Consider the following 27,839-nt stretch of genomic DNA (forward strand, 5'->3'; position numbering starts at 1 on the left):
TTGTGCATGAGTCTTGGGAGAAACCATTCTGTGGCGTAACAAGGTTCGAGTCCGCTATTCCGTGACCGGAAAGTCTTTTTAAATGATACAAAGATATGCCATTTTATCTTCTACCCACACCCCCACTTTTTTGATCTCTGCTTCCTGTTCTATTATCCTCATGTTTGTCATCGTTCCAAAATGCTCTCGCTGGTCAGTAACGTGTAGAGTACCAGTCATTGTCGGTCAACTGAACGAGCTCATTGACGACGTCGAGCAGGTTGTAGTTATGTTTCTTCAGCAGACGCTGGTTGAGTGGTCTGTCCCCAAATCCCATCTCAACAAGCACGGCCATCATGGTCTCTTGTGTGGACTCGTCTACTGGAGGCTGCACAAAAAAAGATCAAGATCAATCACAGATAAATGCTACTCACTATCGAAAGAAAAAGACCGTGCTGGAAATGAGCTCTGTCATGGAACAGAAAGCAGTCCAGCACTCAAAAATAAGACTCGTTCAAACCACCTTCCACCCACATACGGCCCATTCATTAAAACATTGCAGAAAAACCTTCTCTGTTTAAATAGCGCATCATGCTGTAATGGCCAATTAGAAGTCTAGCGTGTCTTAAATGTTAGTATTTTCTCATGTATTTACTTTAACCTCAGTAGAAATTTCAATAGTTTGGAAAATCATGCAAAAAGGGTCGTACCTGTGTCGGGCCTTGTCCTGTAAACAAAGCTTTGTAGGCAGAAGCAGCAACTGACAGCGCGCCTTTAACCAGGTCAGTGGTGACACCTGGATGCCTGATGAGAGAGAATAAAAATGGAACATCCAAAATGTGACAAAATTGACTCCACTTCAAGGAGAAGAATTGAAATTCTTTGTAACACTGAGAAAAATACTCTCATGCTTAGATTTTGAGGCTGAATGATGCAATAAATAAATAATTATCCTGCCGCAAAGTGAATTATCTATTGATATTTTTTTATGCAGTAGAAGGCAACATGCTTTTTAGACACGTATATTGTGTCTTAGACCACCTCAGTTTTCTTTTCTTACCCTGCCAGTTCTTGAACAAATTTGCTATTTTTTATTTTTTTACTATGAAAATGACAATGATTGGAATCATGCAGAAATAACACTTATTGCATGTGCACAATTATTACAATTAATTAAATTTTTTGGTCACTGATATTTTACTGCTTCAGCTGTTTGATTGTCTAGACAGTGTTGGTTAAGTGTCCATTCAGAGACAATGTGAATGATTGTCTATGTGTCCTGTGACTGACTGGCAACCAATCCAGAGTGGAGTCAGCTCCAGCTCGCCGCAATCTTGAACAAGCTAAACAATCCATCCATCCATTGATTTCCGCTTACCCCGGGTTGCGTCCAGAAGGTATCCTAATCAGATGCCCAACACCTCATCGGGCTCCTCTCAATGTGGAGGAGTAGCGGCTCGTCTCTGAGCCCCTCCCGGACGACTGAGCTTCTCATCATCTCTCTAAAGTACAGCCCAGGCACCCGGCAAAAGAAACTAGCCGGGATCACGTTCTTTCGGTCATGACCCACAGCTCATTGCCATAGGTCAGGGTAGGAAGGTAGATCGACCAGTAAATTGGGAGCTTCGCCTTTTGGCTCAGTTCCTTTTTTGTCAAGATGCACCGATACAAAGTCTGCATAACAGCAGATGATCCACCTGTCAATGTCCCAATTCCATTCTTTCCTCACCCGTGAACTTCAAACCCCAAGATATCTGGACTCCTCCACTTGGGGCAGGATCTTATCCCTGACCTGGAGAGGGCAGGTCACCCTTTTCCTGATCTCACATTTGGAGGTGCTAATTTTAATACCAAGATCTTCACACAAACCACTCCAGTGAGAGTTTGAAAATCGCAGCTTAATGAAGCCAACAGCAGCACATCATTTGCAAAAAGCAGAGATCCAATAATGAGGCCTCCAAACCAAAACCCAATCAACGCCTTGGCTATGCCTAAAAATTCTGTCCATAAAGGTTATGAATAGAATGGGTGACAAAGGAAAGCTTTGGCGCAGTTCAACTCTCACCGTTAACGAATCTGACTTACGGCTGGCAATGTGGAACAAACACTGACAGTGGTCATATGGGGACCGAATAGCCTCTATCGAGGAATTTGGTATACTTTTTTTAATGTCCTGTGCGCTGAAACGGTGAGAGCAGTGACCGATTGCGCACAGCTTAGAGGGAGCATTGGATGGCTCATCATTTTGTTTTTTATTTCATGATTGAAGGTGAGCCTCACATTTCAGGTACGCAAACTGCATGAAAATGTTCAAGACAAAGGCCCAGCATAATTAACCCACATTGAAATGGTGAAAACAACAAACACATTTTTCCTCAAATCAAGCCAGTGTGTCTTCCCACCCACTGCAAGTGAAATTGAACATAAAAGTAGATCTGTAGCCCGCACAGATCTACTTTTTTTGTTATTTCGTAAATGTGTCTGTGAGCAAGTAGCTCTGAATTTTGACACACAGTGGCGCTAATTAACATACAACCGCACTCAGACCCAGTTCTTTACCCATGCCAGATAGGCTGGGCAAAGATCCACCACTCTAGGGTCAGGACTATTGTTTTTTCCCCCCTCAAACCTCTTTAGTTCCAACTCCTGGTTGTCATGGAACCTCAGTATTGCCCATGCGTAGAGAGGACAAAATGCATGGCTCATTTTCAAGCCCCTCCCATGAACAGGATGGTTCACGATGCATTTATAAAAAAAAAAAAAAAAAAAAAAAAAAAGAAGGAGAAAATGTGCTGGAATTCCTGATTTTTGTAGGATTTTGAAGAAAGCAAACAATAGAAATACTAAGACAGATGAGAACTTTTTAAATTATTCTGTTGTGTTTGATACCATATAATGCAAGATAAAAATATTTTAGAAATAAATTCTACAAAACCCCCAATACTGGGAAAAAGTTGCATACATTTCTCACCTGGGATTCTCAGAGCAGTCTACCTCGGTGTCTGCAGTGGCTTCTGATCCTTCTGTCTGATTCTTTTCAGCAACTGGGGTGAAAGACAAGACACAAACTTTAACTTACAGTACATCTATATCATAATATGACCGTTTCAGGATTTTGAAGAAAGCAAACAATAGAAATACTAAGACAGATGAGAACTTTTTAAATTATTCTGTTGTGTTTGATACCATATAATGCAAGATAAAAATATTTTAGAAATAAATTCTACAAAACCCCCAATACTGGGAAAAAGTTGCATACATTTCTCACCTGGGATTCTCAGAGCAGTCTACCTCGGTGTCTGCAGTGGCTTCTGATCCTTCTGTCTGATTCTTTTCAGCAACTGGGGTGAAAGACAAGACACAAACTTTAACTTACAGTACATCTATATCATAATATGACCGTTTCATCTTTCAATGCTGTGAATTATTCCGCTGAAAATATTACCATCCTCCGTTTTGTACAGGTCCGAGCGCTCTGTGTCCTCCCCAGCTCGAACATTTTCTTCTGCTGATTCTCCAATACTCTCTGGACTGTGAATATGAATAACAATTCCACATTGACACGATGTGTGAGTCCCATCGTGATGTGCAGAGCTGCAAAATCTGGATATCATAAGCATCCAATCAATTCCATTTTCTCACACAGCATGAGAGATACGCTTGCACTTATCAATGTAACCGAGGGTGTTCCTGTGGAGTGTCCTGAGGTTCATTGCTTGGGCTTTTCGAAAGTTTTAAAATTGTTTACCAAAGCAAAATAATGGAATGTCAATGAAGTAATATTTTCCTCCAACTCAAAGGGAACAATACACCACCAGATACCAGCATACATACTAACCTTGATGTAAGTATGGCTGTAGGTGGTGCCACCACCTCAGGTGTCAATGGCTCATCATCTAGTGTCTGAGATGTGCAAAGCATGTCGTTAGCACTGCTGTTGCCCAATGATCCTGTCCCCAGAGTGGCTGTGATGTTATGTGCCTTGCCATCTTGCTCGGAGTTAGCACCTGGGTGCTCACAGGTAAGGATTTCAGGATCTGCGGAGGTACTGGCTGAGATGTCACCAGGTTGAGACAGTGCAGAGCTGAGGAATAGAGAATGCATACAAATGTATTTCTATGAGGTGTTCTGGACTGGAACATATGGTCACTCTTTTTGATGAAGCGGGGAACGCAGGTCAAATGTTTTCTTTGCAATAAAACATGTTCTATGTACCTTCCATTGATCTAAACATGGTACAGTCATACCTCGGTTTTCGACCATAATCCGTTCCAGAAGGCTATTCGAAAACCGATTTGTTCGAAAACCGAAACCACGGTCTTTTTAAAAAAAAATCTTTATTGAACACGTCTGTTCACCATGGAACGCTAAACGAGGTAGCGTCAATTCCTCGGGTAAGGAAGGAGAGAGGAGTCAAGTGACGCATTCAAGTGCACTCAGTTTGTTCGAGAACTGAAATTCGGTCGTCATCCGACGCATAAAAAACTCAAAAGTTTTGGTCGAAAACCGATTTGGTCGAGAACAGAGACGTTCGAAAACCGAGGTTTGACTGTATTCTGATTAATATTGTATTTGTGGAAGAAGAATTACCATACCATGCGGCAGTACCTGATATTTCATGTCCGGTCTGGAACTAGCATACAAAGCACTAAATCTATCAAATAAACATATGGTATAATTAAAATAAACTATTTAAAATACAATGCTTCACAAAGATACTGCGTCTAATAATACGATGCACTAAGTCAGGGGTGTCAAACTCATTTCACATTGTGGGCCACATACAGCCTCAGTCGATGTCAAGTGGGCCGGACCATTAAAATTATACCATACTCTGTTATAAATAACCAAAATAACATGTCTTTCCTTTGTTTTGGTCTAAAGAAGCACAAGATATTCGGAAAAAAATTGAAATTTAATGAAACATATCTTTTACAAAACATTTCAAGAAGCACCTTGGATTTCCCTGAGACAAATGTCCAAATTACTTTGATCTTTCACATGTATGCATTGCAACTGATCCCACTGATTGTACAAAGGCACAAAACAAATAATTGGTATTGAAAAATATAGTAATGCATTTTAAGATTAAATGAGATTCATAAAGAAAGGAATGTTTAAACCATTTACACATGCATATAAAATCTAAATTTAATCCATGCCTACACCTTACAAACTAAGGAGAGTGCTATTAAATGTGTAAAGAATAAAGTATTCATATGTCCTTGATAGCGTCTGCTGTATTGTAACAATGTTGTCTTATACTCTGATCAAAACAGTGTGTCCCCTAGCGAATACTCCATGAATCGCACCTGATTAAAAATATTCATTCCGTGTCTTTTATACATTTTTTTCACTTTTAAATGTGAAAGGCCTGATCGAACCTCCTTGGGGGCCGGTTCTGGCCCGCGGGCCGTATGTTTGACACCACTGCACTAAGTGGTCTAAAAATTATGGTAAGCATATAAATCCACTTGTTGTCATCCATGTCAGGGTCCTTATATACACACACACACACACACACACACACACACACACACACACACTTTTTTTTTAGCCAGCCCTGCCCCTTGCTGCCGGCTGAAATTCATGATAAAAGTTCCCTCAGGCTCGCATGGCCAACGCTGCATGAAACAAACCCAGATAACAGGTGAGCCGTGACATTCACAAAGCGAGTCCAGTGGGCACTCTGACGTCAATGTCAAGTCGACAGCAGGGGTAAATGTCAATCCCCTAAAATGGAAGAAAGAACCCATCCAATGTTTTCCATGTGAGCGATGAATTTAATAAAGGACTGTGTGGCTTTTGCGTGGTGCTAACCGGTAAAAATGGAACAAGTAGATAGCGTTTAATCCACAAAGCACATGCAGATGGTGTCACTAACTGAAATATCAAGCACAATGCGTCTCGTTTTATAGGTGCTATTTGCAGGTATTTAAAATAGGTCATACGCATATTGGAGAAATTGCCCACCTCTACGCAAACTATACTGTAGCTTCGTCAAAGTTACTGAAGCCCGAGTTAAAATGTTCGTCCAAGACTGTGGGGGTGTGCCTTCAAGTGCACAGCAAACCATCGACAGCTTGTCTGCCACGCCTTTGGTCTCTGATTGGTTGTGTTTGCCTGACCACACGGGGTCACATTAGAGACACAAGATTGGGCCAGGGAGGCCTGATTTATTTATTTATTTATTTATTTTTTTTTTTACAGATGACTTTTCTAACGTACTGCCAAGTCAGACTGCCAGTTTGAACAAAATAGACACAAAGTAACTCTTTCGACAATTGCAAATTCCTTTTTTAAATAGGCCTACAGACCTGTACATGGACTCCCCCAGTGGCCGACTGGTGTCAAAACAGTCAGGAAGGATGATGATGTATTCCTCTGACGAGGTTGAAGAAGAGCGACTCCTTGTCCCCTCTTTCTTCTTCAATCCTACTTGTACCTCTGGTTCTTTCTCACTTTCCCTTCGTTGAGACTGCCCATCCGCGCAGTCATTGTGCGGACCCTCGCCTTCACCTGTGTGAGGAAATTGAAAAAGCATGTTAAGTGACATGGGAGTAATCATGGAACATCAAAACCTTGAATAACTATAGAAATCTGTTCGTTTAGTATGTTTGGTAGGAATGAAATTACCCCAAAATGAGTCTGTCTAAATGCTAAGTTTGGTTGAAATGGCTACTTCAACCTTAGTACAACGCAACAAGAATTTAGAAAATCGGACATGGGGTTGAAATCCTGTGTTGGAAAATATGGCCCTTTTAAGGAATGTTTTTGTGTGATTTCACTTTTCCAAAATCTGGTCAAAAAAAATCTTCGAAATAGAGTAAAATGCTAAAACTAGTATTTCTCAATGTTCTCTTCAACCCTTTCGACTCAGGAAATCCCCTTCTCCGATTGGCTAACAAGTTTCAGCTAAAAAAAAATCTATCCACCAATTGTTCGGGCAGGCCAAAACTTATGAAACTTGCCCTAGAAACTGGATTTAACTAACATAAATGGAAAATTGCTGGTGGGAAGAGAATAGGTTATGTACTTTAGCAGTCAACTGTTTGGTTTTTTTTTATGTTAATGTATTTGTAATGGAGGATTTTAAATGTTTTTTTTAGAAAATTCCACAAAGATGGCAACCACTTGTCATATTGCTGTAACTCCACACACAGCTAAATATGAAATTAAATGTATAATATGAAAATGGACGTGCAAATACGTCTAAGCACGTGCGTCCCATAAAAAGCAACAATGGCGGAACGCTGTTGCTGAATTTGCTGCTCAAGGTGGGTGTGTTGACACTTCAACACGACTTACCTTAATCAACACATTGGATTACAAACTGAATTTAAAATGTCTGTGGCTATTGAAAATACACGTGTGAAGCCAAAATGGCTGCTACTTAATGCTGCACTTAAATATTACAGCATAACATTAATTTTAGTAGATCTGTGTGAATGGAGATAGTTTGGACAACTTTGTTGGTTAACCGCAAAGTTACTCTGAAATTAATCTGAATCTTTTTTTATCCATTATAAACGCAATGCAAGTTGTACTCAATCACTCACCTATGGTGGTGGACTCCTGTCGTGTGGAGGGCATCAAGGGTAGCGTTATTGGTACTGAGCTGGGGCCAGCCACCTGAGCTGGGACCATCGAAAGAGAAGCTGATATGGAGGCTTTCACAGGTGCTGGTAAGGAAGACTTCAGAATAGCTGGTAGTTTCAAGGGATTGTGGCAACCATCCAAGATTTTCTCAGGTTTCACAGCTTTACTTTTCACACAGGAGCCAATCTGAGCTGCCGGACGCACCACTGTGAGCAAGCAAAATATCACCCAGACTGATGAGCACAAGTTCAGCTCAGTTTACTTGTAGTGCAACAATTTCTTTGCATAAATAATACAGCATATAAGAAGAGATTTTTTTTTTTACACTGACAGAAACTAAAACCAACAGGATATTAACACTGTACATTCAAATAGCCAATTTCCGTCCTGATACATTCTGTCACGTTTGTTTACCTGCTCCGGAGCAGGATGCTCTCATCGGCGTGTGGTCAGGGGCCTCCTCCAAGGTCAATGAGCGAATCACAGTTTCACAGACAAACTGAGTGCCACTGATATCCTCCTCCCCCTCCTCTTGTGCTGGTACGCCACTATCCTCAGCACCAGAACCCACACCATGAGATACATCTGAGGGTACATATAGAATTACAGATTACTCACAGATAACTCTCATGACAGTTTACATTCATTCATTCATTCATTTTCCAATCCACTTATCCTCACAAGAGTCGCAGGGGGTGCTGGTGCCTATCCCAGCCATCTTCGGGCAGTAGGCGGGGGATACCCTGAACCGGTTGCCAGTCAATCGCAGGGCACAGAGACGAACAACCATCCGCACTCTCACTCACACCTAGGGACAATTTTTGAGTGTCCAATCAGCCTGCAATGCATGTTTTTGGAATGTGGGAGGAAACCGGAGGACCCGGAGAAAACCCACGCAGGCCCGGGGAGAACATGCAAACTCCACACAGGGAGGCCAGAGCTGGAACTGAACCCGGTACCTCTGCAGTGTGAGGTCGAAGCGCTAACCACTGGACCACAGGGCCGCCTGACAGTTTACAGTTATAATAATATTATTTATTTCATCCGAGATCTGGAATATGAAGTTGTCTTTGTGTGTTTAGCTTCTTGAAACTGAAAGTTAAGATGTTCTTGTAAACTTTTTTTGGGGACAGTTTTATCATCACATCTTAGAGCACAAGCCATGACCAGTTGAGAGCATCCACAGCATGGAGCTGAATTCATGTTTTGCCACATGTGTTTGAATCCAACAGTTTAAGAACAACATTTCTCAATGGACAATTCGAAGGAATTTAGGGATTTCATCGTCCAAATATGATAAAAAGATTCAAATATCATTTAAACGCGCAGAGAATCTGGAGAAATCTGAAAATTATTTCAGAAAACCATTGTCAGTTAACACAGGGGTCCCCAACCACCGGTCCGCGGACCGGGACCGGTCCGCCGGGCATTTGGTACCGGGCCGCACAGAAAGAACTTGCCTTAATTCCGTTTTATTTATTTCGGAATACGAAAGATGTTTTATTTTGAAAAACTACCGGATTCTCCGTTACATCCGTCTGTGTTACGCTTGACACACGTCAAGCCACGCTTCTCCTTCACGTGACCGATTACTTCAAAACAAAACGCGGGAGCTCGCAAAATGAGTAAAAAAACCTGCTGGAGATCGCAAATGACGGCGGCCTTAAAAGTACGTTCGAGACAACTGGATTAAAGTTATGGCTGAATACTCTGAGATGGCCACAATAGCACTGTTGCTATTTCCGACATCTTACCTGTGTGAGGCGGGGGGTTTCTGCAGCAACGGCGACAAAAACAAAATTACGAAGTAGACTGGACATAAACCACACACTTGAGGTGTCATTGTCTCCTATTACCCCGAGATGGGACCGTCTGGTTGCAGAAAATCAAGCTCGGTGCTGCGGTGAGTCGTCATTTTCATGCACTTTGAATTTGCGTTGTATCGTATTTTGAAGGCATTCAACATTGCCATAGCGATCGGAGTGTTGCGGCCAGATTAGACGCTCCTTGTGTTTATTATATTTCGAAAACGCCACAGTTTTCATGCAGCTCATACCATATTATTTTGTTGTATTATTTCCGCCACACCGTAATGCCGGTCCCTGAAAATATTGTCTGACATAAACCTGTCCGTGGGGCAAAAAAGGTTGGGGGCCCCTGAGTTAACATGTTCATCAGTACATCTACAAATGCAAGATAAAACGATCATACAAAGAGAAAGCCGTATATCAACAACACCCAGAAATGCCATCAGCTTCTTCCTTGCATCAAATAGGATGGACTGATGCAAGGAGGAAAAGTGTTTTGTGGTCCGCATTTCAAAATTTCGTCAGAAATCATCATCATCATATCCTCGGGGCTGAGGAGGAAAAGGATCATCTGGATTGTTATAAGCACAAAGTTGTAAAGGCAGCATCTTTTAAGTCTGGTGGGGTGTCAGTGCCTATGACATGGGTACCTTTAACAATTAATGCTGAAAGGTACATAACGGCATGCACAAGATGAGGCACTCTGTTACGGAGGAGTATATTGTCCGGAACATTTCGATTCTTCTTCAGGGCTAATTTTGGAGCAACATATGCAACCATCCAAGCAATGTCCTTTTCAGGGATGCTCCTGTATATTGAGGCAAGACAATGCCAAGCCACATTCTGCACATGTTACAACACTAGATTAATTCGAGTTACCCATGATGCTATTGATGATTTCATTCTCTTCTTGAATCAGTCCCAAAGAAGGGCTACTTTTGTCCTGTAGGTGGCCATCTTGAGGAAGAGGGGAGATGCAGGGAGTCATGTCTGCATGGAAGATAGAAGGAAGGAGGTTGATCATCTGATCAATCAGGTCAGGTTAAGTTTTCTGCTTAAATATCACATCGCTGTAAAGTTAACAAATCGTTAGCTTATTTGCCTAAACCGGGGGTCGGCAACCTGCAGCACAAGAGCTGAATGCAGCTCTTTAGCACGCTCCTAGTGGCTCATGGAGCTTTTTCAAAAATGTTTGAAAATGGAAAAAGATGGGGGAGGGATATTGTCAGAGATTTTCTCGGACAAAGTTAAAGAAATGACTCGGCACACAGGAAAATTGTCTTCAATATCGGCGGGAGGGGATCTCTGAGAGCGAACGACGGTAGTTGCTCCGATGATCACACTCTCGAGCTCCCTTCCCGCCAATTCCGACTTTTATTGTAACATACAAGGAAAACACTGCCCCCGACATTTGCATACCGCACCCCCGGTCCGGCCCCTCGGTGGTGATTGGTTACCTGTTTTTTAAACTTGAACCACCAGTACGTTGGCGCCTTTTCTGTCTGGTCTACATCGAATTAACATGTTGCAGACTTTGCGGACGACAAATGTCGCCTGGGCGCGACGGGTGTTCTCAACTCGTCTTTTGTTGTTCAACCGCTGTTCCCAAATTATTCATTCCCCTTTTGTGACCGAGTTTCGCCCCCTCCCCTGTGATTGCCCACCTGCATTGACGTGCTAATTGTGGACTTCAACAGCCCTCCGGCCAGGTGGCCGGCGCCTATGTGCACAGGCATTCGGAGGTGCTGGATACGCACCCAAACGTTTAGATGTGCCCAAATTAAATGAAACTTTAAACATGATACAATTTTGCTCATAGATTTCTCTAACAGATATATATATTTTTTATTTCAATATGGTTTCTATAAGAGGACAAACATGACACAAACATTAATGTTTTCCAATGCTGTAAAAATATGTCGAATAAATATTAAATTTCAACATTTCGTCAACGAGGATTTGCGTCATAGCCTGCGACACACATTTCTATTTGCAGGGCGGGATGTCAGTCAGGGGGCTGTTGTCAATAAATAAAAAAAAAAAATAAATGAAACAGCCTTTCTTGTACAATTCATCAAGTTTACTTGCAAAGAATGGGAATCTGGGCGGCCGAGAGAAGCATTTTTAAACGGCACATGTGAGCTACAATAGAACGCTGCGAAGGTGCGTCCCGTGCTTCGTTCATCTTAGCGGCCGTTATGGCTGCTGCTCATTGCGGCATACGTGTGTAAGTGTGTGCGTATGCGCGCGTGTGCGTTAACGGGCCGATCGCGGGAGGGTGGTTGATCGAAAAATAGATCTTCCGTCAAAAAAGTTTGGGCACCCTGCTCTACAGGATGAACTGGAGGGGGGAAAAACATTTAATTATTAATGTTTGTGTATTTGTAGCCAACTTAGTCATGTTGATGGCGGCGCGGGCACCCGCAGCGGCTCCTCTTGTTGTCCTGTTTTCTGGTTGAGAGGGAAGAAATTTCATCTGTGCTCTATGTTGCACATACAGCACATTTGACAATAAAGTTGGACTTGACTTGACTTGACTTGATCGTAGGCTAATATCGCAAATACAGATACATACAGCATGTGTTGAGTTCATGATAAGGCTTTTAATTTTTTGCGGCTCCAGATATATTTGGTTTTTTTGGTCCAATATGGCCCTCTCAACATTTTGGGTTGCCGACCCCTGGCCGAAACAAACAAGTAATATTGAAGATCCAACAACGCACATGAATTCCAACTCTTCTTACCAGCTGGGGTGTTATTCGGGACACTCTCCAACTCTTGAACAATGTTGATGTCCAGCAACTCAAAAGACAGAAGATCCTGAGGGATGCAAAGCAATTAGATGCAAAAGTAGAATCTTTATGTTGAAGAATGCGAACGTCATTCGGCTCTTTTCCTTTGTAATACTGTAATCTCATGTTGCTTTCTATTGTGTGAAGCAAAGATGTGCTTATAAAATCTGATCCTGACCTGTAAACAGTCATGAGAAAAAGAAAGATATACAATCAATTCTGTAACTGGCCTTCCACAGAGATAAACTCCAAATGAGGTATACAGTATAATGTCATCAAAGTTTTTACAAGTAAAAAGAAATGTTACCTATCACTAAATCAATCCTGTTTGGCATGGAATTCATCGGAGCAGCATGTGTTGTTATTAGAATCCTTTTCTATTCGCCTGATACATGTGGAGTATAGACGGCTGTATGCTCGATACTATGTGTTGTACTGTTCGCTGCTTGAGGTTGACCCACAGGTGCTCAATTGGGTTCAGGTCTGGAGGCATACATTACTTTCAACTTCCTCAGCCAGGCAGTGTTTGGGGTCATAAGTATGTTTTAATTGAATTGAATTGAATTGAATACAACTTTATTGTCAAATGTGCTGTATGTGTACAGCAGAGATTTTAAAACTGCGATGGAGGTGTTGTGAAAGCGCTATATATGACAGCCTATAGTCTAAAGTTGGAATGGATTTCCCCTTCAGAAGACAAAATAAAACGGCTGCTAAAATGTGAGGAGGGGACAGTGGATCGGGCAAATTGATAGACCATTGTTCAAATGCCAAGTTTTCCACACATCAACTTAGATTTGTGTGTAGCTGTGTGCCGGATAACTCAACCACAATGGAAGTCTTGTTAAATGGGATTCCGCACACACAACAATTGAAAGTGCCTCTTATTAACCCAGAATACAGTTCAGATGTTCTAGTATGCATTCTCTTTTTTTTCTTTTTGTAGTCTCATTTACGGCGCAAGCCATGGTCCGCAGAGAGCCAACACAGCAGCTACGATAGGATATCTTCCTGCAAAACTGGCTTTATGCGCTACAAAAGTGTCTCTCTGCATCCACAACCCGGTGTCAGGTTTCCCACTAAGGTAAACAAAGTTTTACTTTTTTTCACACTCAGAGATTTACCCATTTTGTATCTAGTTAATTTTTACTATTTTATTAACATTAGGGTCAGTTGTGGCTTTTGCTCACCATGCAGATTGGCATGCCTTTGTGCGCGTGTATGCGTGACGTGCCAGCTCGTGTTGATTGTATGCATTAGAGAGGAGCAGAGAGTGATGTGATGTCTCGTAATTGTATGACAACAACAAAAAAGTGTTGTCAAGTTAGTTATTGCAGGTTGGAAAAGGTGTGTGGGTTTGCCATTTTGACACTGAACTGGGTGATCTTGGTAAGAAGTTGGCTTCTTGAAAAGTAGTTCTTGGGTCAAAGAAGGTTGGGCACCCCTGGCCTAAATTATCTGAGACAATTTGGCATTACCCCAAAATAACTGTGGTGGGAAGAATGTCTGGACAATTCAAGGAATGGCACAACTGATATGTATCAGTTTCAGCCTTCACCCTTTCATGCACTCTGTAACCTGATAACATGATAAGTTGTCCACTGTAGTAAGCGCCGTCGCTGAAAGGGTTAAACATTATGAGACATTCTCAGGTCGTTCCACAGATAGTTTCTGACAAAGAAGCAGGTTTTGATATTTTTTTTTCTAAGAAGTAGGGAAGGTGCACATCCTTAGAAATAAAAGTTGAGTGTCATTCTTAATCACTATTGATCATTACCTGCGCAGTGAGTAGGTCCACGGAGGGGATGTAGTATTCTTCCCCGCTGTCTACTAAAAGAGGAGGCTGCTTTCGAGAGGCTGCACATGCTTTTCCATCCTTTTGCAATGGGTTTTTACCCTGCTGGGCATTGATGCAGTATTACTTTAACACTAACACTGGTATGATACGTTCACATCATGAAGGATTTATTTCACTCACATGCAAGTGATTCTTTACACTTTCGTACCTGTGGTGTGACACACGGAGAAACGAGTATCCCGTCGGCCATCATGGGGGCAGGGGCCAGATTGTCAACCACAATGCTGCACCAAACCCTGGGTCCAAATTGCTCTCCAGCATGGGCAAGACGCCAGTGGGAGGTGTAGGAACCCTCCACAGACGGCGCACATAACGCTACACTCACAATACCAACCTGAACATACAGAGAGCAAGGTGTAGTAGATCTGCACAATATATCGGGGGGAAAAAAAATTGCTTCAAGCTGGATCATGGCACATACAACATTCGTATCGCAAAGAGGTGCAATGTTCCTTAGGGAATTTTGACCTATCATCGCCGTCAAACAGTAGCTCGTGGCATTACTAATACGGTATTAAATAACTTTAAAACAATATATGTGAAGAAAATTGTAAGTATGGGTGAATTGTTTTTGCTCCATATAGAGCACTTTACACAGTGTTGGTTGTTAAAGTGCTCTTTAAAAACAATTGAGTTGAGAGTTGAGTACTTACAGAAATAAAGCAAAGTGGGGGGGGGGGACAAATTGAGTTCAAAGAAGTTAGCAGCACAGAATAAGAGAGTTCATTGCTTCAAAGGAAACCATGAATCAGGCCTTGGTGAAGAATTCTCCAGATTGAGTTCTTACTGATTACAGAATGGAAGTACTGTATATATGAAAAAAAGAACCCTGAGGTTCTCACCTGTCCAGGCTGGAGGAAAGGAACAGATACTTCTCTCCAACGATCCCCGGATCCCACTGCCAGGTTTCCCCACATGAACTTCAGCTGCAGGAAGCAAATAATATCAACTGAAACACTGCAGATACTGTTTTGTACTTCCAATTATGCAAAAATTACTCAATGGGAATGAACAGAAAATGATTGCAAATGGTTAATTGCCCCCCCCCCCCAAAAAAATCCTTTTGTACATACAAGAAATGACCTTATATCCCAGCTACTTTATGCATCTTAGATTAAATTTACATGTCATTGAGTATGGGTCTTCCTTTTTGACGATTGTCGCTGAGCACAGTAAAGGAAAATGCACGGATTCAGACATTGACCTTATCTACTAAGGTCATTAGGGTCGGATGTGATTTTCTTAAGAAAGCAGACAATAATTCCTTCAGGAAATTAAAAAATATTACAGTACCTCATAAATGACGAGCAATAATCATTTAATCTGTTTTAGTGTTCATTCATGAAACCAGACAAAGCACACTATCTGGCCACATACTATTCATCCTCAAAATAGATGACAATTTAGCAGAGCGCTTCCATTTTCAAATCATTTGACCGCAAGATGTGTTATTTTACGTCACCATTTGGTAGCGCCTGCGTGCAAACACCACAGACTTGTTAATCCAATTCACCACTGTGATTTTATTTTACATGCGCGGCACACATCAGACTGCTGTGGTTGCTCTTTTAGCACAGAGAGTATTTATCAGCCGCACACACGGTTCTCCACTCCCACAGTACGGCAGCATGGTGTTTTATTTATGTATTTATTTTTGTTCATTTGTTTTAACCTCGCATATTGGATATTCTTCATGGTCTCAGGAAACGGAAAACTCACGAAAAATTACGTGCACCCACGGCCACGGGGAAAGCTTTATTGACAGCGATGATGTCTCTCCCCGCTCACCCCGTCTCGTCCTCCCACTTCCCCTCCGTTGCACGTGGAAATAGCGTCTTATCAAATCGTGATTACGGTGTAATGCAAATGCAGTTAATTGTTCAGCGCTAATATAATCTGTTGCATGCCTTACACCACATACAGAACCAAGTCATGTACATGCAGGGATGCAGGACAGGAGCAATATCTGAAGAATGAGTATTGGGGGGGATTACCATCTCACTAACATCTACTTGTAGTTGAAATTTCATTTTGTCCACAATAAGATTTAAAACTTGCCCCTGCCCCTCAAGTCTCATCTCCCCCCATCCCGGTTTGCCATGTCAAGTCACTCGCGTAACTTTTTGGGCAACATTTTTACACCAGATGCCTTTTCTTGATACAACCCTCCCTTTAATCAAGGACTGGGACCAGCTCTCGAGGCTGGGATCAGGGCACTGGAGAATAAAATGTATCCATGATAATACACTTGTTGCACTATTACTGCCACTTCTACCCCTATAGAGATGAACGATATATAAAACAAATCCAAAAGATCATGTGCACACCCAACAGCAGGAAAATAATTCAATGGTACCTTAGTATCAGAGCTCCAACTCATTGTTCCTGTGTTTCTCATCTTCCAGTACTTGATGAACTTGGTTCCAGGACGTAGACGAGTCCCATCAGGAAGGTTCTCATCTAGAAATGTCGCTGTCATGGATGGAACCATAAGAGGGCAGGGGCGCTTTGGTCGCCTTAACACAAATGAAATAATACTTCAGAGTTTGCATGTCTTTTAGTCAGGCGAACAGGTGGTTTAATCAGTTTGCATCTATATATATATTTTTTATGTGCACTTAGATGTACATTACTCAGTCCATAAGGCTAATATGTCCACAATTTGCATAAAGTTGCAGAAAGTACCCTGTTAGTGCTTGATTAAACATATGGACATATAAATATGCTACTCCCATTCATAGCTGGATGAGTCATTGTGTTTAATTATTAATTCAAATTCATTTGTCGCAACAATTTTTGAAAAAAAAACCCCAAACTTTTTTGCTTCTTTCTTTGTTCAAAGCACTTCCCCAGTGAGGTGCACTTTTTCCACGAAAAGCATGCCTGCGTACGGAGAGGAACAATTTCGCAAAAGCAGTCAATGTTGCCATCAAGCGACTTTTCCTGACACCTCTCGGGACTATTTTTCTAAAAGTGACAAGTGAGTTTAACTCCAGTAAAGAACAATATGAGTGGAACAATTTTTTTCCAATGTTACACGAAGTCCGATGGATGACAATGACAGAATCAATCACACTGAAAAAGACATTTCTTGCAGAAGCTGTGATCTATCAACACGCTGGAAACTTATGACGCATGCTATGTACTTCCAAGTCACCTTCCATTACCTGTCCAACTCTACAGGAGAAAAGACCATCGGAGTGCTGGCAACAGACATGTGCATCACCAGAAGCATGCAGGCTGATGACGCATTTTATTCTGTTAAATTGTTGAAATTCTAAATTAAAAAGGATTGTGTGTAGATACAGTAGTCTATCTACATGCTTTGATGAAAGGAACATTTTTTTTCCATTTTATTTTCACATTATCAGTTCAGAAAAAGATAGATTTCTACAGTATTACTTCTGTAGAAGTAGACAAGCTAATGTGTCGGGAAATATTGCCTGAATAAAGCTTTTAAAGTTTGTTTGGTATGAGGAAAAATAAAACAAATCCCAGAAAGGAAAAAAAAAACAAACGAACGCAAAACTTGCTTTGAATAATGTGTCATTGTCATATGCCTTTCCGAAAATTAAATTTTTGTTCAAGACATTGTGAGATTTCATTTTGAGTCTAGATCCAATCCAGGTCGTTCGTAACATGTGATGCAAGAAATGTGACTTTTTCGACAATGCGGTGATTTGGTACACATCTACAGCAACCTACTCAGGGCTGTTGTGCTGAGTGGCTCGAGGCTGAAGAAGTACAGGAGAAGAACTTCCATCTCTCTGGGAGGAGCTCCATTGGATGCCGCGCCTCTCCATTCTTAACTGTTTCCGAATCTCTTTCACTTCAGCCTTCAAAAGGCGCTTTTCTGCTTTCAGACGCTGTTTCTCAGCCTTCCGGAAGCTTCGGTCACCTCGCCTGTAGAACCTGAACGCAGTAGAGTCATAAGTGATGGTAAGCAGATATGGACCATTCATCTAAACTTGAAATGTTACAGAAAACTCCCCGGGTCTTTCTTTTTGTACCTGCTATGGTCAGGGGCAGGCGATCCATGCTCTGGTATTGAGAGTGGAGTTCTGGCCCTCACCAAATTGTGACTAGGATCATGAGAGAAACTGCAAGGCTCACACAGAGTACAGGATGTACACACGCTGTTGGGGAAAAAAAAAAGTATCATACAAAATAGAGAGAGTGCATAGATAGAAAAAGGGAGAAAGATTAGCTAGAACTTAATAAATCATGAAGACACTTCGTCAAGCAGCAAGTAATAATCGTAAAAAGAGTACCGGTAATCATGAATAACAATGCATATGGTTTGATAGACATACTAAATATCTATGCGCACATTATTTAAAGAGTGCATTACAACATATGAGAATCACTGTGCCAAAAAAACAAGCTGTCTGAACCAGAACCTCTCACTTATATTACCTTTGGGCCATATAAACTACGAGCACAAAGGATAAACCAGTTCTCGCCATTACGTGATGCAAAACCCAAATCAGTAAAAGTAGAAACCATAATGACAGTTTCTTTGAGTTGTGTCTGTCTGTCTGGATGTCTGAATGAAGGTCGGACCTACTGGACAAAAATGAAGAATAGGTTCAGAGCTTATTTTCAGGTGGAGAATGAACTTGGTTTTATTTTTCATCACTGCAAGCCTCCACAAACAAGTGTGCTGTGATTAACAGGCTCATCCTCCTAATTTATGTCACTCACATGAGTGGTAAGGATTTGACTTTTGTGTGAAAAGACATCGGGGTAAGGGCCACTGGCTTAATTAATGTAATGTTCAATTTTTTTTAAATAAACTTTATATGCTGCAATTTAGGTTGAACAAATAATTAAATAAGTCTTGAACAGGTTTTGAAGCAAACTATGTTCATTATGACTGTGCAACTATAATTTGTCCATGACTTGAAAAGTCGTGATGTCAAAATGTCATTAAATTAAAATGTAATCTCCGTGTAAAAGCTATTTTGTATTATAGTAATCAAATTAAAGTATGGTTGTCTGAGGTATTTAGGTTGAAAATGATTCCTATGGCAGGGGTCTTCAACCACTGGGCAGTGGACCTGTGCTGGTCCAGGGGACATTTGATAGCAGAAAGTCAAAATACATTGTACTTGTCATTAAAAAGTGCAGGAAGTTTTCTTTTGAAAATGAGACGCATCCACCTGTGCCTCTATCAAAACACTCTCCTTGATCACGTGATATGGCTAAAAAAAAAAAAAAAAAAAAAAAAAAAAAAGTCTTAAATTTTCTCCAAAATGGATGGGGCGCCGAGTTCCAAAATCTGTGTATTTTGAGGTGTGACTTCGATGAGCTTTCTACTTGACTATCTGATGTTATGTAGGCACGCTGTTTATATATATAGGAAAGGCAGACGCAACTGAGACATGCAGACATTAATGTGGAAGTGTGGCCGTGAATGAGAACGCTAAAGGTATGCCCACCAGTAGGTGGATATAATGCCGGTCAGTGCATTGGGCAAAACAACTTCAGACACCGGAAAATGGCTTGTTTCATTGCGCACACTAAATCTGCCTAATGCACCTACTGTAATTTCCGGACAATAAAGCACACCTGATTATAAGCCGCACCCACGACATTTTTAAAGGAAAAACGATTTTGTACACACACAAGCCGCAGCCGTCTATAAGCCGCAGGTGCCCATATTGTAACATGAGATATTTGCAAAGAAAGACGGTACACAGAAAGAGGTTTCAACGTTTAATAACTTAGCCTTAACTTTTCTTTGCCTGTTCACGTTGCAGCACGACAGCAGTAAAACAGCACTCACACGGCTGGCTTAATTTTAAAACAAAGGCACCGTTCCATGCCGTAACACTTGGTCAACTATTCCTTTATTAGGCCTTGTACCATACACGCTTTCGTGTCAACTTTCAAGACATTATCTTTTGTGAGGTTTTCTTTTGGCATATGTAACCAGGTGAACAATACTGTGACTGTTGTAGTGAATGCTGCCTCATTTAATAAATGGAGCACTGTCACTTTAAAAGGAGCGTTGGATAATCTCATAGGGAATCTCGTGAGACTTGGACCACGAAGTGAAGGGAGACGAACGCTGATCTGTGCTTACTCAGACCTGATGGATCTGCAATCGCCATTGTAACCCAACTGATATTAAGAGTAAAATATCGTCATTTGGGAGTTTGAACGGTGTCGCACAGTGGGTCGTGTGAACAGCCGTGAAGCAGGGGAGATTAGTTGTTTTCCGCGTGTTTCAGCACATACAACATTCCGGCTCACAAGCCACTACTATTGTCTATTTTTGTATTTTTCTATTTGTTAGTCCCATTTGACATACCTCAGTCTTTTATTTTATTAATGCTGTACAATTCTGATGTTGAGTCGTGAATGAAGCCTTCATAAAAAAAAATTTGTGTTTGGTCAAGTCTGTCATAGACCCAGCCACACAGCTTTCAGATTGCAGTCCAGCTCAAAACACAGGTGAAGTCCGCCCTCCAATGGCCATTTATTTTCATTGTGACACATGATAGCGTCTCACCGTTACCTTTTCTGCTCGAGCGCTCCCTGGCGGCCGTTGTTAAAATCTTTAAATAGTCCAGATGATTCAATAAGCCACAGGGTTGAAAGCGTGTGACAAAAGTAGCAATTTATAGTCCTGAAATTACGGTAATATGTTGCGACAGTCTCCCAAATGAGGCAAAACAAAATGATGACCAGGCACCCGACATTAACAGCAAGCCTTTGGAGAAAAGTAAAGTCAGTTCAGAGCTGACAACACCCACAGTACCTGCATTGGTAGCCTCCCCCTGTGGTCTGTCCCCTGCAGGAGGAGCAGGGAAGAGTGGAAGAGGACGGAGCTCCGGGCAGGGCAGAAGAAGAAACCTCAGGCACCACGGCAGCTCCGGCAATTGCATCCCCTCTACTTCCCCCTACTCCACTCAGAGGCTTGTGGATGCAGCACTGTCCAGAAAACTCCCTGCAGATTTTCTCCACAGCCTCACGGACCACCTGATCCTTGAACTGGTGGTATAGAAGGAGATGGAAAACAAAAAGAGGTCAATTGTGGCACACGTAGCCAAACTTGTGCTTGTTACCAGTCACGCTTACTTTCTCCATGTAAGAGGTGAACCAAGCTGGGGGAGTCTTATCTTCTTCTTTTGTCCCTTTCACTTCTTTCATAATCACCTGTTAATTCATGCAAGGGAATAAACAATAATTAATGGAATTTCACTTGCCATAAGCAGAGTCGATTCAAGTCATTTTTGACCAGCAAAGGGAAACCAAAGAACCAAAAAATAAACAAATAAAAATAAAATAAAAATGAAATCAGGGACTTGTCTTGCCAAATAACAATGAAGATGGACTCAGGAAAGTGTTGTTGGCTTTTTTATAGTAACTGGACCATTGTGTGAATGATTTGATATTGTTGTTGATAAATTCCTTTGTCTTGAAAAACCCCAGTCCAAATCCATAACGCAAGATGTCTTGGACACACCCACCCCTTCCACACGCCTACTGTTTGACCCAATTACATTTCAGCATCATACTTTTCTGATGTGAATATCAGGTTTGAAAACTGTTTATGACAATCCAAATTATACAATACTCAAAATAACCAATTAGGAAAACAAAATTATACCTTTGTCCGGGATATGCAGTGATAATTTTACAGTTTACCCCCAGCGAGTCCCAGGGACTCGCTGATCAGAAAAGTATGAGTCCCATTATGCATTTGGAGAGTCCCAAATTTCTAATTCTGAAATGGTCTACTTATTCAATTGCATATGATAATAACACAAACAACAACATATACATACAATTATAAACAAATGCTGCAAAAATTTAAATAATTCAGTCGCAGGCCTGAGGATTTCAGAAATTCACGGCAACTGTTTTTCGGTTCCGTCGGATTACCGAATGGGAAACCACGGTAACTAATTTTGGGTTCCGTAAACGTACATCATGGGAACCCATTTTTCTATTTTGACTGATATTCATAATCAAGAATTCTGAAACTCAAAAGTATAATGTTTCAAGGGTAAATGTTTTAAAACTATGCATAAACAATGAACATTACATCAGCAGCTGTGTACTCCAGGTTTACTCAATAAAAAAAAAAAAAAAAAAGCATCAAAATATGTTGTACTCATATGGCATCATGAATACAGCATTCCACAAAATCAGAGTATTTTTTCCAATCTCACACTGCAAAGATTAATTTACTCGTAAGTTTTAATATGGCTTGACATCCTCTTCCCAAGACGATGCATGTGTAATCGACTATCAATTTGATGAAAGAATCTACCACACGTCATCATTAGTTCTACCAACAGTTAACATTAGCATTACTACACCTTGTGACGAATGTTTTATTCATAAAGTTACCATGCTACAACCAGTAAATTATAGAATAATCAAGACTGTTTCATAATATTTTTCATAGCAATTAGATCTAATGACCAATTTGCCTCGTAATCGTGCCTCTCGTCGTATCTCGCTCTCGTGTTCTGTGCATACATCACAGGTGAGTTTAGTGATACGCCCTTCGGATGATTCATACGAAAAATCAGACTGGCATTCCCATTTCTTAAATGTCGTAATTAGTAGACCTTTGTGAGTTTTTTTCGCCGCCATCTCAAACTTTCATCCGCGAGATTCCTCAGTTTGCGGACTAAAATAGCAACACGCATGCGCACATAACGTTATCTGTTCCGTCCCCCCCAACACTGAAAACAAAAGTAAATTAGAAGAAACACGCTCACACACCACACCACAAACACACATACAGGCACAGTGAAATCGCGTTGATCACACAGGAGAGATTTCATCGCATACAGTCAACTCGTGTGCGGTGACTTTTATGGTTAAACGATTTTTCGGTACCGTCAAAATGACGCTACGGAAACGACACACGACTGGTAACGATCGTTACCGTGAAATTCTCAGGCCTGCCGTAGTTTTTTTTTTTTTTTGACTGAGAAATTTCCTTGGGTCCCAAAAACGCACGTTATTTGGAACTGTGCGTCCCGCGGGAAACTTATGCATCCAGGACGCGGGATGCAGAGGTAACGAGATGGCTGGATATGAAAACAGTATTCATACATGAACCTTCCACAGTTGGATAAGAATATAATTTTTCTGAAGTGGGAAGGTAGTCACAGTTTCTAAACTTAAAACTGAAGACTGTCCTAAACTGTACAAAACATAAGAAATGTCTAAAATGAGTGAAAAAGCAAGTGAGCGTGTTGGAAGTGGGTGCCTACCATGCCCTGTTCTGGCACTGCCACCTGAACCTTGCGACTGACCACCTGGGCAAGAGTGGGACAGTGTTGAGGGGGTCTGAAGCCCCGCTTTGGCTCTGCGCCAGCCTTGCCAGTGGAGATCCTTGCTGGTTGACCACGGGTCTCATAAACATTCATGTGCAGTCGATTTCCCTGCCTTGCTGCACTCTGTGAAGCACAAACATAAATGTTGGTCCCTTTGGCTTTCAACTGCAACACAGGAAAAAAGGAAGAAAGTCCGACTTGCAGCGCCCCATTCTCAGCCACTCATCGCAGCGTCCCTGCGGCTGTCAATTCTCAAATATGTTCCATTTCCACCAAATGCTGGTCAAAATAAAATTTACTTTGAATATAATATCAATACGGATTTTAAAGTTATTTCAAAACGCAAATCTGCACTCTCCTTTTGCCATTCAAGTTGTTCATGATTTTGGAATCAGATATAAAAATACTGGACTTAAAAATTCTTGAAATGTGCAAGCTAAAATTATGAATGCTCAGGTTTATTTTCCAATCGCCGAAAGCCTGGATCGCACTGAGCGGCGAAGGTTTTCAAGTGTGTGCGCACGTAGCAAATGTTTTTTGTGAGGGTTCGTTCAATGTTGCAAAACATCTGCAAAGACGTTCGCCAGACATTACCAGTTGAAATGGTTCCAAACTGTTTTTCTTGTCTCCATCAAATTTTGAACATGTTAAAAAGTTCTTTGAGAAAAGAAAAACAGTTTGAGACCATTCAAATTGTTGCCGAACATCTTTGTGAACGTCAGTGACCTTGAAGGAACGCTGATGAAAAAAACAGACGCAAGCTGCGCACGCACTTGCAAAGCTTCGCCGCTCAGTGAAATACGGCCGAACAAACTACAACGGAATGTGTTCAAATTCAAGCTGTCCAGTCCAAGTCAAAAAAAAGGTGCTTTATTTCAAACAACAATAATGCAGAACAGTGACAGACACGCCAGTTTACATTTTTAATGTTAGTATAGCTTTATTTATTTTTACAAAAGTTCCACATGCCTTCCCTATCATGAAAGAACATTTTGAAGCTCCCAAGATTTCTTTCTTCTCATATCCTTGATAAAACAGCTTCTCTGCTCCCCACGGCTCATCCTCTCCCATGCAGATGCATCTATGTAAGGAAAACAAAAAAGTGACGATCATGTCCAAGCAACGAATTTTAGATTCAACAATTTAACCACAATAGCTCTGACACTTCTCTATGCTGATTTACAACAGCAGCTCTTACTAGTGAGCAATTTTGACGACTGCCTTCGATAAAGGGACATGCTTTTCCAACTACCAAAAAAACTAACAACTTCTAAACGCCCTCCCCCCCACCAAAAAAAAAAAAAAATCCAATTCTTCTCGGTCATACAGTTATGTTCTGTTGCTATGATCGTTAATATTCAATAAAATACAAAGTAGCCGCAAAAAATAGATTTAGCAGTTTCCGCTTTTGATGTTCAAGTCATCCAGCCGGCCAAGTAACACGAGTCTGCTCTTGAAGACACATACAAAAGTGTAAACAAGTTGCACAAAATTAAGTCACCTCCAGTCAGGCGGTCATTGTTTTAAGTCTCTTAAGATTAACAATAGTACAAGAGTAGTCACTTACAGTTTTCTTCCGTGTGTGTTCAAATAGGCGTCTCAATAAATGATGACATTTCTGGGCTGACAATAGTGGAGAATTGAGGTCTGCATGGACGTGGGGACGAGGGGCTGAGAATGGGGGCTGTGGCCTGACCCGTCTCGAAAAAAGCGGTCAGTGTAAAATTGAGAGTACAGTTCACATTTGCTTTGCACATTTTGAATTACTTTGTTAAAACGGTGAAACATACCTTGAGTGCCTCTTCGTACTCTACTGCAAAGGAAACAGAAAGGATAGTTTGAAATAGGACCTAATGTGCACATTTGTATGAATATGGATGTTTTTTTTCAGTAGGGGTGTCATAATTTCTTACCTTGGCTGTTAATAGAAACCTATCAGAAAGGAAGTTTTTTTTTTTGTAAATGGGTAGATTCACAGTCAATAAGTTATGATAGTTCACAAGGGTTAAACGAGGGGCAACTGAACCTTTTATTTGCTAAATATGTTTTAATTCGTGAAAATTACGACAAACAAGAAGAGGCCAGGTTGCATTTCCTTCCTGTTCAATCCTCAGTTTTTTGGGTGACATGTTTGTTTCAGAGTGACGTTGAATGATGACACAAACATATTTGTCAAGACCTGGTCCAATTCTCTCATTTTTGAGGCCAAATCAATTGTTGAAAAAAAGCAAAAAAAAAAGCACCCAAATCAGTGCAACCTGTCAGATAACATGGTTGCGGTATCCTATTTTCTGGAAACAGGTATCAGTAAATAGCTCATTCGAAGTTTCTTCATGTACATTAGTGACATGTTTTGATTAAAGGAAGAGAAAATCTCTCACCTCTTCGTTCTCCTCGTCGAAATAGGTCAGTTGAAGGCTGCACAAGCTAAAGGAACGCTTAACCTGTGACAGAGACACACGCGCACACTTCAGTCAGTACGAAGCCACATTTGACATTCTTAACAGTGCTATGAAGAGTGAATTTCCACGATATCGAAACAGCAAGATCCAAGAACCAAGGCAGAAAAACAACTGTTTACCATATCAAGACAGAGAAATGTCACAACACTAAGGAGCAGAGCAGCAAAAACAAATCACAAAAAAACACTTACACAGACCAAGTGCAGTACATTCACTACATGAGTTCTCATAAGTAGTGCCTTTACAACGATAATAATGATCCATTGTCATTTGCACTGGCATTAATTTAACGATACGGGTATGTTTACTATTTTGGTTACAGTTCACAAATGGTATAGAACTGCATTGTAACAGAATGAGCTTGGTGAATATTTTGTGTCACTCTGGAGAGTAGCCAGAGCAGATTTCTGCGAGCTATTGAGTAAATTCATATGAAGAGATTGTTTTCTATTATGCATTGACTGTTCTGAGCCCTTGTTTTCATGTCGGTGTCAGCATGATGACGCCAAGTTTGTCTGCTATAATTCCGGTCTGTATGAATGTAGGTGTTAGTTCAGGTCATGTACATTTTAGAATAAAAAGTAGATAGTAGGATTTGTTTTCACATTCTAATATTGGCCTTAACATCTTCCTCTCGTGTTTAAATACTATTTTGGGAATGCTACAACAAAAACTTCGTCGTAACGTTATCCAAAACAATGTTTGTCCTCTATTGTGCTAAAATTTTACCAGTAGTTAGTGGAGGTGAGCTGGTCAACATCGTTTCCGTGAACAACAATTTCACGAGACTGCACGTTCGCAATAATTCTCAAGACAATATCCTGCGATGTAATATGAATACGGTGGGTCGGTTGCTCCTTTTTTTTCTTTTTTGAGAAGCCAGGGTTTGTGCTTTCTCAAACAATAACTCAAACCCCCTCTGGGTCATAACAATGTCGTCCGGCAGGTTTTGCGACCATTTGCGGAGAAAACAAATGTCGGAGCTGATACCTGCTGCGTGCGGCCCGGCAATTGTCCTGTTAGCTTACCATGGCCTCCATCGAGTCCCAGCTCTTGGTCTCGGATCCCGACAGGAGGAAATTCCTGGAATTTCCCCTGAAATTTACTTTGACGTTAATGCAGAAGTCCATTGTGTCACTCTTTCCGCATTAATACATAATATATTTGAAAGCCACGAGCGTTTTCTCGGGCAAGACAAGGGCGATTGGGGTTAATCTCGCCAGTTGGATCCAGGAAGAGGATGAGGCGTATGTTGTGTTTACATCAGCACCGTGGGCACGCCCACTTTGCACCTTTTGCCCGGAACAACGAGCGCCGCTTTGGTTTCATGCCAGGAAGAATAAAAGAACATTTTTATTTGTCGTATTTTTATTTTAATAAACATTTGTAAAGAAAATGCTCCGTTTTGTTGGACACTGTCAGAAAGGTGTTTGTTTAATTATATTATTATTATTTATCAATTTTGTTTTTGCTTCAAGTTACCGTGGTGCACAACTGCACTGCAAATCACGAAAACCCTTTTCGAAATCGATGATCCAATTTGGCTAAATAAAATTCTTAGAAATTAATTGAAGTACCGAATATAGTGCAAAATAAACAACACTGCAAAGTGCAAACCCAATAGTTAACATACAATAGTGTTAAGTGAATGTGTTTCTGAATGTCTAAATTAAAACTTTGGAGTATATAATTTTTTTTTTTTTTTGGTAAAGATCGATTAAAAACAAAAAAAATCCTCAAATAATGGCAAACAGATTCAGGAGGAAAATTGCAACAATAAATTGACTGGTTGTGTTAAAACGCAATTTTCTGATTAAACATACTGAGACTCGAATGTGCTTCTGAGCTGTTAATCATAAATTGCATGGGATTACATGACGTGACATGAAAACATTACATGACATGAAATTTGGACTTGTGCAGAAGGCAGACAACACCCTGAACTGGTGTGTGCGTACACATATACACCTGAAAACGACAACCAATATTAATCAACTAGTACCAAGTTTAACAGTCCGAGATGAATACATGACAAC

The 27,839-nt window shown here is 41.0% G+C and overlaps 1 protein-coding gene across 3 annotated transcripts; it reads right to left on the reverse strand.

Annotated features, from left to right (window-relative positions):
• Positions 1-27,073, reverse strand: nbr1b (NBR1 autophagy cargo receptor b). 3 transcript variants are annotated; one of them, XM_019858639.1, is made up of 23 exons: positions 26,832-27,073; positions 25,723-25,785; positions 25,255-25,273; positions 25,132-25,151; positions 23,279-23,464; positions 21,123-21,200; positions 20,803-21,035; positions 18,047-18,172; positions 17,742-17,948; positions 16,393-16,552; positions 14,879-14,962; positions 14,185-14,370; positions 13,956-14,078; positions 12,131-12,206; positions 10,266-10,376; positions 7,993-8,163; positions 7,539-7,784; positions 6,297-6,498; positions 3,818-4,063; positions 3,425-3,510; positions 3,248-3,320; positions 690-783; positions 1-367 (listed from the first exon to the last, which is right to left on the reverse strand). In XM_019858639.1, exons 1-23 carry the CDS (start codon positions 26,931-26,933, stop codon positions 194-196), a joined length of 3,066 nt encoding a protein of 1,021 aa, XP_019714198.1. In that variant the 5' UTR covers positions 26,934-27,073; the 3' UTR covers positions 1-193. The 3 variants fall into 3 exon arrangements, with proteins under 3 accessions (XP_019714198.1, XP_019714197.1, XP_019714196.1); XM_019858638.1 differs by having other exon boundaries at positions 13,956-14,075; positions 25,132-25,154; positions 26,832-27,072; XM_019858637.1 differs by having other exon boundaries at positions 25,132-25,154; positions 26,832-27,072.
• Positions 27,074-27,839: the final 766 nt, after the last annotated feature.

This window comes from Hippocampus comes, unplaced genomic scaffold, assembly GCF_001891065.2.
Source record: "Hippocampus comes isolate QL1 unplaced genomic scaffold, H_comes_QL1_v1.1 scaffold187, whole genome shotgun sequence".
In the NCBI taxonomy this organism is placed as follows: domain Eukaryota; kingdom Metazoa; phylum Chordata; class Actinopteri; order Syngnathiformes; family Syngnathidae; genus Hippocampus; species Hippocampus comes.

What these genes read in the sequence shown, in the direction of transcription:
- nbr1b (XM_019858637.1), bottom strand. Translation starts at nt 26,933, where the DNA reads ATGGACTTCTGCATTAACGTCAAAGTAAATTTCAGGGGAAATTCCAGG. An exon ending in TCACCTCTTACATGGAGAAA is followed by an intron (nt 21,036 to 21,122) that starts GTAAGCGTGACT and finishes CTATACCACCAG; the next exon opens with TTCAAGGATCAGGTGGTCCG. An exon ending in CTCCGTGTGTCACACCACAG is followed by an intron (nt 14,079 to 14,184) that starts GTACGAAAGTGT and finishes ATCAATGCCCAG; the next exon opens with CAGGGTAAAAACCCATTGCA.